Source organism: Rana temporaria, chromosome 12 (genome assembly GCF_905171775.1).
Source record: "Rana temporaria chromosome 12, aRanTem1.1, whole genome shotgun sequence".
NCBI classification, from domain to species: Eukaryota; Metazoa; Chordata; class Amphibia; order Anura; family Ranidae; genus Rana; species Rana temporaria.
In genome coordinates this window covers 115,313,780-115,328,021 of record NC_053500.1, presented here as the reverse complement: position 1 = coordinate 115,328,021, position 14,242 = coordinate 115,313,780, and the positions used below count along the sequence as shown (strand labels likewise).

General features: G+C 44.9%; 1 protein-coding gene across 1 annotated transcript in view; it reads left to right on the top strand.

Moving 5' to 3' along the window:
* Positions 1 to 14,242, top strand: part of LOC120918612 (protein-glutamine gamma-glutamyltransferase E-like) — a 53,987-nt gene that overhangs the window by 21,865 nt on the left and 17,880 nt on the right. The window contains exons 7-9 of the mRNA XM_040330286.1: positions 1,538 to 1,667; positions 6,149 to 6,252; positions 9,049 to 9,291. Of these exons, the coding sequence (XP_040186220.1) occupies positions 1,538 to 1,667; positions 6,149 to 6,252; positions 9,049 to 9,291 (477 nt within the window). The remainder of the gene's footprint in view (positions 1 to 1,537; positions 1,668 to 6,148; positions 6,253 to 9,048; positions 9,292 to 14,242) is intronic.

The window sequence follows — 14,242 nt, the reverse complement described above, 5'->3', positions numbered from 1 at the left end:
CAGATTTTAAAAAAGGAAACACGCAGGAATATTGGGAATATAGGAGACAGCAGGGTGGGGGAGGTGATGAAGAGAGGAAGAGGGAAAGGGCAAAGAAATAAAGAAAAATGGTAGGGGTGGGAAGGGATAAGTAATTGTAAAAATGTTAATAATATTTTTTGTTTTATATTTGGTATATTGGAAATGAATACAAATATTAAAACATTTAAAAAGAAAGTGGGTTAGGACTAGGGATGAGCCGAACACCCCCCTGTTCGGTTCGCACCAGAACCTGCGAACACACCAAATGTTCGTATGAACTTTAGAACCCTATTAAAGTCTATGAGACTCGAACAATTGAAATCTAAAGTGCTAATTTTAAAGGCTAATATGCAAGTTATTGTCCTAAAAAGTGTTTGGGGACCTGGGTCCTGCCCCAGGGGACATGTATCAATGCAAAAAAAAGTTTTAAAAACGGCTGTTTTTTCGGGAGCAGTGAATTTAATAATGCTAAAAGTGAAACAATAAAAGTGAAATATTACTTTAAATTTCGTACCTGGGGGGGGGTGTAAAGTTAGCATGTGAAATAGCGCATGTTTCCCGTACATAGAACTGTCCCTGCACAAAGTGTCATTTCTGAAAGAAAAAAAGGCATTTAAAACTGACTTGCGGCGATAATGAATTGTCGGCTCCGGCAATTCAGAGACTATTCATTCATAAAAAATAAAAATAAATAGCGTGGGGGTCCCCCCAAATTCCATTACCAGGCCCTTCAGGTCTGGAATGGATATTAAGGGGAACCCCGCCGTAAATTAAAAAAATAAATGACGTGGGGTTCCCCCCAAATATCCATTCCAGACCCTTCAGGTCTGGTGTGGATTTTAAGGGGAACTCCACCCCAAATTTAAAAAAAAAATGGCGTGGAGTTCCCCCAAAAATTCACACCAGACCCCTTATCCGAGCATGTTAACCTGGACTTTAACAGGGTGTTCCACGGCTTTTTGAATTTGTCGCAAACACCCCTAATTGTTTGTTGTTCGCTGAACAGGCGAACAGGCAATGTTCGAGTCGAACATGAGTTCGACTCGAACTCGAAGCTCATCCCTAGTTAGGACTATAGAGTACCTTCCCACCTCCATAACACAGAGCTGGGCAGGGCTGACACCAATGTTGAGACCAGTGCCATACTGTCAGCACACTACAGGAATTTAGAAGCTCACTAGATTTCAACTTTTTTATATACGTGCAGCATCTTTAAGTTCTTCCATACCGACACCGTCAGGAACCTTCTCTCCCTCCGGGCAGGCGTCATATGATGTCCGCCTATTCTTGCCACTCTCGCACACCCCCCAGGGGACGCGCAACGTGGCGATCAGGTGGCAATCAGGGATGAGTCGTGAATTTTTTCTCTTATAAAGTCATGGTGAAAATTTTATTTTTGCTGTGACCCTTTTTACAGTTCCCAGCCAAGTAGGCATTTTCTTGCCAGGCAGATTGAAGGTTTGATCTGTATACCTTGAGACAAGTATGACATGTGACTTTCTCTCACAATTTCTAGTTCTCCGAAGTCTGGGAATTCCAACCAGAGTGATTACAAACTTTGTTTCTGCTCACGACAAGGATTCAAATTTGAGTATTGACAGCATATATACCAGTTCTGGCAGATCGATGGGTAAAGACAGTCTGTGGTATGATATTGTTCTTTTTATGTTTGGTAACATTAGAATGTAATAAACTGCATAAAGCACTGCTTATATCTAAGGCAATTTAAAGCATATGTAAAGCCCAAATTCTTTCAATTTTCATTAGCACAACTTGTCCCCACTTTCTGTGCTGTTTCCTATAGTTTTACCAATCTAAGTAAAGGAAAATATGCAATAACAACACATAAAGAATAAAAAATCTGACAATAGTTCTAGCTTTCCCATGCACTACTGAAGAAAAGCATTCAAAATTCGGTATTGAACTAACCTCTGTTCACCAGAGCTCCTGACTCTTTGCTGCTTGTTACTATAGGTCCTCAGGATCGCCCCACCAAGAGGCAGGGGCGTTGCTAGGTCTACAAAAGATCTGGGGCTAGAGCCCATAGCAGCGAAGTAAAGAAAGTCATACACTTGGGGCAGGCATAATACACAAGTATATAATATACGTGTGTGTGTATTTTTATATATATATAAATATTGTTACGTATATGCGTGCGGACCCCCCCGGCCAGCAGCAGCAGGGAGGTGGGCGCGGGTCGGTGCTGCAGTGGGGTACAGGAAGTATAGTACAGGAAGTGCTGGAACGCTATGGAGGTAAGAGGATACTTTAACAGATTTGTATTCCCTGGCCTGAAGCTCCCCTGCAGTAGCTGAAGCCAGCCATAGGGAAGCTGGAGAACAGCGCTGCAGGGAGAAGCATGGGGCATCAGTGAGGGGGGTCAGTATGGAGGTCGGAGCAGTGGGGGGGAGGGATCTATTATCGGAGTAAAATCTCCTGCAAATCCCCTGCACCGCTCCAAATCGGTGGTAAGAGTGAGAAGCCAACAGCTGCAGAGAAGTCACAGGGCATCAGTGGTGGAAAAAAAGAGCATAAGCAAGGTGGGGGAACATCTGGAAGCACAGGTGGAGCAGCAGCAGCTCCTCCATATGTGCATTGTGTGTTAGATCACAGTGGCCAGCGCCCCCCCCCCCTCTCAGGGCCACTGACTATGCCCACCATGCACATCCTAAATGGACTGTACACTGTGCCCACATAACATGCAGACTCCATGCAATACAAGTCACACAGTTTCTTTGCCCACAGCTCCCTATATACAAACGTACACAGCTCAGGGGGAAGGTGCCAGGTACAGATCTCTTATGCCCACACTCCCAGCACCCAGCAGATGGCTGTCTGATTGAATGCACTGCATATTAATTCCATTGAGAAAAGCCTTGCCAGGGGTTAAACTCCCTCGTCCCCCCCAGATGCCCGCATAAAGGTTACACAACACAAAGTTGCATCCCTTACTTGTGGCACAGGGCAGAGAAATGCAACCCAGTACAGTGACAGCAGCCATGTCCCAAGGCTCCCTTCCAGAGGTTCCCTATGTACCTGGCTGGTCTCTGCTCTGCTATGTGTGAGGCTCACACAGGAATGAGGATTGTACACTGGAATCTTCCACTGCGGCACTCGGCTGAGGGGGAACGGCACGGCATCAGTACTTAGTAAAAGGCTCCCCACACAGCAGGTGGAAGATCTCCCCCTCCACACATGGTACAACGGCATATAGGCACAAGGTGGCTTGGGGAGGATCGGAGCCCGCTTTGGGGAATCAGGTGTAATATAGTGGGCTTTGGGGGCTAGCAGGGGGCTTGTTCTTTTTGGGCAGCTGGGTTTAAAATAAGGTAGGGGCCTGGAGCTGCAGCTCCAAAAGACCCTACGTTAATCCGGCCTTGACTTCACTATTTCTGGTCTCCTAAAGAGCACAGGACACGTAAATGCAATTATTTTAGTTAATCCGGCCTTGGCTGCACCCAGTCAGAGACTTAGGGCTATAGTCCCAGAAGCCACCACCTAGTAACGCCACTGCCAATAGGTGAGCAATGCCGGGGTCCAGTGGCAAATATAGTTGGTAGGGATGAAGCATTAGAATAGTCAGTAAATAATCCAAAGGTCAGTAACAAGTAGTCGCAGGTTGGAATCAAGCATAAGCGTTGTCAAGGAACAAGCCAAAGGCCAGTAACAAATGATAGTGGAGACACAGATGACAGCAGGAGTGACAAGAGTAAGATATTGGCTGGAGACAACACAATAATCTAGCAAACAGGAAAGGCAGGCTTAACGTGGTACTAATCCCAGGACCCTGCATTCACTATATCTGGTCTCCTAAAGTACACAGGACACGTAAATGCAATTATTTTAGTAAATATAAACTGCCAAATACCTTTTCTCATTAGCAGTATATAGCAGTCTTGTGACTTTTATCAGTGTCTGGCCAAGCACTGGTTAAAGCAACCTGGCATCTATACAGCCACCTGATCACTTTCACAGACCCCTAGTGTGCCCTATCCTGTGTTAAACACCCTCCTCCATGTTTTCCAGGCTCTGCTGTCCCGCCTGCAGGTCCAGGAACCCCAGGGCAGGTGCCACTGGGTAGCAGGGAGGAAACATCAATTTGCAGATCTCCTCTAACTAGAATGAACACAGAAACAACGTGCATTACGTTACTTCTGGATTTGACAGTTACAGAAGCTGGGGAAGAAGTTACCTAAAGGAGTTTGTACAATCAGATTGTACAGTCTATGGCTACTGTAAAGGGAGAAGTTGGAAAGTGGGTGGAAATAAAAAAGAGCTGGTGTAAACATGAGGGAGGTGTGTTCCAAAGAAGTCAAATAAGACCTATTCCATGATGTAGTAAGGCAGAGTATGATGGGATATGACGTTTCCTGGATGGTCACATGATGCTACTGGAAGTCAAGGCTCATACAATGGTGTATTTAGGTTTTGTTCTGCCCTAGGCCTAACAAAACTCGTGCACCCCCTAATTTAAATATGACCCACTTTTTACCACTTTTTCCTGTCAAGGCCACACGCCCATTTAGGACCCGCCCTGACATTTTCCAGTGAGGACACCAGTTCTGATGGCCTTGGGGGGGGGGGGGGGCAGTAGAGTCCCTTAATTTGCAGCAATTTACTCTGACTTCCCGTTTTGCAATGGAGCCCGTCAGTTGACTTTTTGACAGTTTTTAGCCTCCCGACATGGCATCTGTCTCTCTCTAGCTGAGGACTCAGGTGGGAGGTCCACTGTTATTATAGGACAGTCAAAACTAGAAGCAACGCCCTAGCCTCCTCCATGTGTATGGGCTTCTCCCCTGATGGTGGCCCTGCCAGTATTATTATACTGGCAGTAGTGCGGCCGCTTTATGGGGGCACTAGACTGATTTTCCTCCTGGCCCAGTCCACCCCAAGACTGGCGCAACACTAAAAGTCAAGCCACAAGGACTCTTTTCATGCTGCCCCCCTGCAAAGTGCTGCCCTAGGCCTGGGCCTTGTTGGCCTAGGCCAGTGCTTCTCAAATAGTGGGGCGCGCCCCCCAGGGGGGGCCCAAAGGCTCCATAAAGGGGGGCTCGTTCCGTACCGCGGCGATCGCGCCATTTAGTATCCGCTTCTGTCCCCAGCCTCCTCCGCTAGTTAGAGGAGCGAACGGCGGGAGGCAGGACATTTTTGAACTGGGGGATGGGACCAGAGAGGTAGCAGCCTGTCATTTTGGACGGCAGGTGATTGGCTGCTAGGAGGTGGTCCTAGCAGCCAATCACCAGTTCGCCCAAAAGTCTCCCCGCCCCGCCCAGTGCTGCTGCGGCTTCACTTGACGAATGTCCCGCCTCCTGCTCTCCGCGCTGAAAAGTTACAGGTAGGAGTGGAGAGGGAGGAAGGGAGGAAAAATATATGGAAATGTTAAGGACGAGGAGTGGGGGCTGTGCTGTGGGGGGAAAAGGGGGGTTATGTGATGGGGGAAACTGTGTGCAGGATATGTGATGGGGGTCATGTAAAGGGGGCAATACTTTGTGGGGGGGGTATGTGATGGGGTCATGTAAAGGGGGAAATACTGTGTGGGGGGATATGTGATGGGGCAATACTGTGTGGGGGGATATGTGATGGGGCAATACTGTGTGGGGGGGATATGTGAAGAAGGGCAATACTGTGTGTGGGGGGATATGTGATGAAGGGCAATACTGTGTGTGGGGGGATATGTGAAGAAGGGCAATACTGTGTGTGGGGGGATATGTGAAGAAGGGCAATACTGTGTGTGGGGGGATGTGTGAAGAAGGGCAATACTGTGTGGGGGGATATGTGGATACAGTGTTATGCAGAGGTGTACTTATAACAATTTTATAGACAAATGATACTATTTACAGTCGCGCGGGGGGCGCGAAATGTTTTCTTCTTCCTAGGGGGGGGGCATGACAGAAAATAATTGAGAAGCACTGGCCTAGGCCAAGATACAGCATTGGGCTCGTATTGCATTTTTAAAAATTTTGAACATAGAGATGCAGATTAATAGCTGCCATGGACTAGGCAAGTGGAAGATAAGCACATTGGGGTGACTCGGGCAGAAAAGACATTAGAAAAGGCTTATAAAGATTAAAATTGTGCCTTAAAAGGTAAATCTAGCCTTTCACATTTGTATCTGGCTTTTCTGCAGGAACTACCATGTTTGGAATGAAAGCTGGTTCACGAGAAGTGAGTTAGGTGAAAGCTATGGAGGATGGCAGGTACTGGATGCAACACCACAAGAAATAAGTGGAGGTGAGTTTTTAAAGCCCAATTTCAGCCTTCACACTCCCCCATCCCCCCATTTTTCCAGAAGGCACCCTCTCACCTTTTACAAAGTCTTCAGGTAGGGCATGTGATGACACAGGATCCTCTTCAACTTTGACACATTTCCAGGCTCTTCAGTCTTCAGTAATACAGAGATCAGTGCTGTGTGTCAGCCCTGCTCGCTGCACTGTTATACAGTGATTACCTGGCACCTTGAGTGTTGACCCATGATGCCCTCTGCTCACAGTATATCCGACAGACATCTAAGGGGACATCATGTGGTGAAAATAAATTACTGAAGGGACAGTTCTGGAGTAAATGTGAGTATAGGGCAGTGATGGGGAACCTTGGCACCCCATATGTTTTGGAACTACATATCCCATGACGCTCATGCGCTCTGCAGTGTAGGTGAGCATCATGAGAAATGTAGTTTCAAAACATCTGGGGTGCCAAGGTTCACCATCACTGGTACAGGGTCTTCCTGTGCCTACGACTCTGTATATCACAAAAGTAACAACACCCCTCACATTTTTGTAATTTTTTTATTATATCTTTTCATGTGACAACATGGAAGAAATTACACTTTGCTACAATGTAAAGTAGTGAGTGTACAGCTTGTATAACAGTGTAAATTAGCTGTCCCCTCAAAATAATTCAACACACAGCCATTAATTTCTAAAACGCTGGCAACATAAGTGAGCAAACCCCTAAGTGAAAATGTCCAAATTGGGCCCAAAGTGTCAATATTTTGTGTGGCCACCATTATTTTCCAGCACTGCCTTAACCCTCTTGGGCATGGAGTTCACCAGAGCTTCACAGCTTGCCACTGGAGTCCTTTTCCACTCCTCCATGATGACATCACAGAGCTGGTGGATGTTAGAGACCTTGCACTTCTCCACCTTCCCTTTGAGGATGCCCCACAGATGCTCACTAAGGTTTAGGTCTGGAGACATGTTTGGCCAGTCCATCACCTTTACCCTCAGCTTTTTTAGCAAGGCAGTGGTCATCTTGGAGGTGTGTTTGGAGTCATTATCATGTTGAAATACTGCCCTGTAGCCCAGTCTCCAAAGAGAGGGGATCATGCTCTGCTTCAGTTGCCGACACACACGCTTGACACCATCTGAACCAAATAAGATTATCTTGGTCTCATCAGACCACAGGACATGGTTCCAGTAATCCATGTCCTTAGTCTGCTTGTCTTGTGCATCATCTTTAAAAGAGGCTTCCTTCTGGGACAACAGCCAAGCATACCAATTTGATCCAGTGTGCGGCGTATGGTCTGAGCACTTACAGGCTGACCCCCCCACCCCTTCAACCTCTGCAGCAATGCTGGCAGCACTCATACGTCTATTTCCCAAAGACAACCTCTGGATATGACGCTGAGCACGTGCACTCAACTTTTTTGGTTGACCATGGCGAAGCCTGTTCTGAGTGGAATCTGTTCTATTAAATCACTGTATGGTCTAGGCCATCGCAGCTCAGTTTCAGGGTCTTGGCAACCTTCTTATAGCCTAGGCCACCTTTATGTAGAGCAACAATTCTTTTTTTAGATCCAGAGAGAGTTCTTTGCCATGAGATGCCATGTTAAACTTCCAGTGACCAGTATGAGAGAGTGAGAGCGATAACACCAAATTTAATACACCTGAGACTTTGTAACATTAACAAATCACATGACACCGTGGAGGGGAAATGGTAAATTGAGTCCAATTTGGAAATTTTCCTTTAGGGGTGTACTCACTTTTGTTGCCAGCTGTTTAGACATAATAGCTGTGTGTTGAGTTATTTTGAGGGGACAGTAAATTTGCACTGTATTGCCACAGATGATTTAGAGCTTTCTAATGATAAATTAACCAGAAATATAATATACTATATGGGTAACAGTTGGAAGATATCTCACATTATTTTAAAGCATTATGCCGCGTACACTCGAATATTTTTCCATTTCTAAAAAATTACTTTTTTAAGGGTCTAGAAAAAACAAACTTTTTTTCAACCCGATCATTAAAACAACCTTGTCTACACACGATCGTGAAAAAAAATGCACCGCCTACAAACTAAAAAATGTGTCCCTAGAATTTATTTTTAGAATGTTGGCAACTATGGTAATTCTAGGAATTCACTGTTGTGGGCTGGTCTCAGTACATGCAATTAAAGAAGGAGACGTTGACCTGAACCACTCTGGTACCCTTTTTGGCTGCTGCCTTTTTATAAAAAACTTTTTAGCCCACCACCTTGGTCATTCACGCTCACCCTCAGCTCCTGGGGGGAATCCTTGCTGTGACATTTCATAGCATTTGGATCCAGATAGTATCCTTCAGGGCCTCAAACATGTGGTCTTATTTTTACGTCACCAATTTGTGAAAGTACACAGAAACCAACTGTGTCCTGATGAAGTGGGTGTTGTCCTGCAAATTGTATAGAGATTACAGCCTCAATGCTCTATTAACTATGTTGGCATTTTGAATGTACATTGGTGAATTTGCTCTGTTGTTTTTATGAGCCAATCAATGTTCAAAGTTTAATTGTCTTTTATTTAATTTGAAATAAATGTTGTACTTTTTTTTATAAATTTGAGGTATTATTTTACTTAACACCACGCTCAAAAATTCCATGGGCAAATTGCTTCTCTGTTTCTGTTTATGCTCCTTCCCTGGTCATGCTGAAGTTTACAATGCTACCATCAAAAAGTACCATTTATACAAAAGGATAATTGTTTCAAATCTTCGATGTTACTAGTGTAACATTGTGATAAATTGGCATCTCATTGTGTCCTCTTAATTTTAGACACTTACTGTTGTGGGCCGGCTTCAGTACATGCCATTAAAGAAGGAGACGTTGACTTGAGCCATGATGGACCCTTTATCTTCTCAGAAGTGAATGCTGACCGTAACACCTGGATCTACTATGACAAGGATGTGAAGGAGAAAGTGTACACCAACATTGAGTTTGTGGGAAAAAACATGAGTACAAAGGCTGTAGGAAGCGATGAAAGAATAGACATAACAGAAAACTATAAGTACCCAGAAGGTAACTGGAACCAGGGCTTTTTTTCAGCAGGAACGTGGGAGAACGCAGTTCCGGCACCTCCAGAACTGAATGTATGTAATGGGAAGGGGTGCTGGAGTGTACTGGAGTGTCTATGTATGCTGGCTGCTGGGGAATCTATTGTTGCTGGAGGGGATCTATTTTGGCAGAGGAAGGGGGTCTGTTGTTGCTGGGGAGGTCTTCTTTTGGCCATGGGGGATCTATTGTTGCTGGGTCAGGCCTTATGTTGCTGGGGATCAGTTGTTTCTGGGAGGGATTTACTGTTGAGGGAGGGGTCTTTGTTGCTGGCTGCTGAAGGGTCTATTGATGTTGGCTACTGGGGAATCTGTTGTTGCTGGAGAGGATCTATTCTTGCAGGGGGGATCTATTGTTTTTGGGGAGGTCTATTGTTGCTAGCAGGGGATCTATTGTTGCTGGGGTAGGTCTAATGTTGCAAGGGGGTCAGTCATTGCTGGGAGGGATCTACTGTTGAGGGGGGGGGGGTCTATTGTTGCTGGCTGCTGGTAGGTCTATTGATGCTGGCTGTTGGGAATCCTTTGTTGCTACAGTGGACCTATTGTCACTGGGGTGTCCATTGTTGCTAGAGCTATTTTTGTTATCATTAACAAGTTCCATACAAAATACTTAGCACTACAACATGATAATTGGTTCTGTATTCTCTAAAAGGAACAGTGCTCGGAGGTGAGTTGGAGGCGGAGACAAGACTCAGAAGGGTGGAGTTTCTGAACCTGTTCCCTGAGAAAAAAATCCCTGACTGGAACAAATAACATTCACTGTTGGCTAACAGCCATTGCTGAATAGATGGCAAAAAATTCCCTTTATGTTAACAGATCACCTGCAATACTCGGCAAGCAAGCAGCTAGTGAAGTCAGGATTTACTCAAAGTTCCTGAGCTGCATAAGTTTCAGATGAGTGGGTCAAAAGCATTGAAGCCATTTAATTAGCATGACATCCAGGCAACTGCCAATTAAATCTGCACTCCAGCACGTAACTCACTCCCTTGTATCCATGTAACAAGTTACACCCAACACACGCACACTGCCTACTCTTCAGTATCTATACCCCCGGTAAGATCTGCACTGCGGTACACACATCTTGCTCCCCAGTATCCATGTCCCCAGTGAGATCTGCACTCCAGCACACACATCTCATTCATCAGTGTCCATCCCACCAGTGGGATCTACACTCCAGCACACATAGCTCACTCAGCAGAATCCATACTACTATTATGCCCCATACACAAGAGCGGTTTTCCCGTCAGAAAAAAAAAAATGGTTTTCCAGACGGAATTCCTCTCAAGCCTGCCTTGCATACACACGGTTACACAAAAGTCCGGTGAACTTTTGACTGCCAAGAACGCGGTGACGTAAATGACTACGACGAGCCTACAAAATGAAGTTCTATGCTTCCGAACATGCGTCTGAGCATGTGTGTTTTTTTTCCGTCGGAAAAGCATACAGACGAATGGTTTTCCCGCTAGGATTTTTTACTGATGGGAAAAAAGAGATCCTGCTCTTTTTTTTTCCCCGACAGTTTTCCTGTGGGAAAAAGTCTGATGGAGCATACACACGTTCGGGATTCCCGACGAAAAGCTCTCATCGAAGTTTTTCCAACTGGAAAACCGGTCGTGTGTACGGGGCATTAGATGCTATGATAGATGGTATGATAGATATACTGTAGATAACATTTTTGGAATGTTAGTGAACCTTTTGCTTTCCAGGATCTTAAGGTGGACAACTTCTAGGGCCCCTAACACACGACCAAACATGTCTGCTGAAACTGGTCCGCGGACCAGTTTCAGCAGACATGTTCGGTCGTGTGTACGGCCGACCGGACAGGTTTCCAGCGGACATTTGTCCAGCCGACCGTTTCCCAGCGGACAAATGTTTCTTAGCATGCTAAGAAACATGTCCGCTGGAAGCCTGTCCGTCGGACATGTTCGGTCGTCTGTACAGACTCACCGTACATGTCCGATCGGCCGCCATCAATCGCATGCGTCAAAGTGATTCGACGCATGCGTGGAAGCATTGAACTTCCAGGGCCGCGCATGTCGCGCGTCATCATCGCAGCGACCGCGCGGCCACGTCACCGTGCGGATTTCTGTCTGATGGTGTGTGTACAACCATCAGACAGAAATCTCCGGGCGGACATGTCCGCTGAAAACGGTCCGGCGGACCGTTTTCAGCGGACAGTCTGCTCGTCTGTACGGGCCTAGCAGTAAGTAGGCTGCACATAAACCCATCAATCTCTGAAATGTTCACACCATCTCCTATTTTCTCTTAAAATAAACCTATACAAAGACTGCCATTACAGATCTATTCTAACAATAACAGATAGCAGTATTGAAAGTGGAACATGTATACAAATTAGAAAGTTAGATTAAAGTCAGAACACTTGAACTGCAGTTACAGTACATATCAATGTCTCTAAAGTTAATGAAGCCATTGGATTCCAGATTACAGCTGGGCAGGTAGCATTTCCAGAAAGGAAGGTCAGCAATACTAGCTTCCATATTTTCTTAGTACAGTTCCTTAAAATAATGAACACGAGATTGCCACCCATTTAGGGCCTATCATTGTCACAAAATTACATTAAAATAGGATAACCTTAATTATAATAAAAATGAAAACAGCACACTAAAATTGAGCATTAGTAGCCAATGAAGTAGGAAAATCTTGTCCAAGAGGATAAAAAACAATGCAATGCTGTGCAATATTAAAGAATAAAAGTTATGCAGCGTACACACGACCGTTTTTAATGTCATGGAAAAAAACACAACGTGATTCTTGTCAAGCCTGCCTTGCATACACACGATCGTAAAAAAGAAAAATGCTTGAGCAAAGCGCGGTGACATACAACACGTACGACGGCACTCTAAAGGGGAAGTTCCATTCGGATAGCACCACCCTTTGGGCTGCTTTTGCTGATTTCGTGTTAGTAAAAGTTTGGTGAGAGACGATTCACGCTTTTCAGTCTTTGTGCTTTTCAGTCTGTTACAGCGCGACGAATGTGCTATCTCCATTACAAACGCTAGTTTTACCAGAACGAGTGCTTCCGGCTCATAACTTGCTTCTGAGCATTCGTGTTTTTTTCCCGTCGTTAAAGCGTACACATGACCATTTCACGACGTGAAAAACTACGAGAAAAAATAGAGCATGTTCTAAATTTTTAATGCCCATTTTTCACATCGAGAAAAATGCTCTGGAGCCCACACACGGTCGTTTTTAATGACCAATTCAAAAAATTTAATTTTTTGCGTCATGAAAAACGGTCGTGTTTACGTGGCATAAGTCTTTAATAGTTAAAAAGGTGTGTTACAAAATATAAAACAACCACCATGTGGTGGTATAGGCTCATGGGTATATAAATACTTTCTCACAGGACCCCTGGTAATATCTCCTGGTGGGATGTGGCGAACATGGCGTGGTTGTAGATTGCCTGCTCGATGGTCCCAGAGTGCCCACCAGGTTGGCTTTTATTGGGTCCTATTAGCCATCATCTATTCTACACTGTGGTCCCATGAACCACCATATGGCAGTTGGTATATATATATATATATATATATATATATATATATATTGTTACACACTTTTTCAAATTTTAAAGACTTTTTTTCTTCAACATTGGACAGCATTTTATTGTTTTCTAACCTCATAATGGACTAGATTTTCCTACATCATTGGCTACTAACTATTGCTCAATTTCAGTGAGCTGTTCATTTTTGTTCTTGGTTTGTATTACTTTGCTTCCACTCCCAGGAGGTTTATACAGCTGCATCTGATACTTGTTGGTCCACCCGACTCCTTAGTACTTAGCCTTAGCCTTTAACTGCAATTAGAACTGTTTTCACTGTGATCTCTCCCATACTATGGTCTATAAACCAGGTGGATGGTGGCGACATCTTTATAGTGTGATCATACTGATGCCTTTAACAACTTCCCGACCGCGATATAGCCAAATGATGGCTACAGCGCGCCCGTCCAGTTCTGGGAGGGAGTCTATTGATGTCCCCCCAAAACCGCACCCCCCCTGCACATGCCCACTGCAGCGTGCACCTGCTGACCACATGTAAACAGTTATCGGCATTCCTTTTCTCACTCTGTCACAGCGTGAGGTAGAGGACAGAGCCGGTAACCAGCTAGTGAGAAAGGGGATATCTACACTAATCGTGAGTGTCCTGATTATCAGTGCAGCACCAACAGTGCTCATCAGTGCTGCCTATCAGTGCTGCTGATCAGTGCCTCCTTATCAGTGCCATCTATCACTCCCCATCAATGCTGCCTATCAGTGCTGCCTATTAGCGCCCACCAGCACCGCCTTATCAGTATCCATCAGTGCAGCCTATCAGTGCTGCCTCATCAGTGCCCATCAGTGCAATAGGCCGATAGGTCAGTGCCCTTCAGTGCTGACTATTAGTGCCCATTAGTGTAGCCTCATCAGCACGCATCAGTGAAAGAGAAAAAACGGTTTACAAAACTAAAAACACTTGAGCCACACCCCACATTCACAACAGTAGTTGTTAGTGACGGACACCCCGTCAAATATCTGTTGCAGTGGAGGAAGGCCGAGAACCTAAACCAGTTTCGCGGAAAGGACCATTTCTTCAGGAGGGATATCTATGTGACAAATAATTCAGTACAATGAACTAGCAAAAGCATAAAAATAAAATACATAAGAAAATACAGTAATACATAAGAAAATATTGTGTACAGTCAATGTCAAAAAAGATTGTGTCAAGCTGCTCACCAAGTTGGGTCCATGGCCTAGACCGCGTCTCGAAAAGAACCCCGGGTGTCAGTCACTAACAACTACTGTTCTGAATATGAGGTTTGGCTCAAGTGTTTTTAGTTTTGTATAGTTTTATGAATAATAAATAATTTTATATCATTTTTGCATTCTGCTATCAGTACCGAGAAAGTCCGATCAACATGTT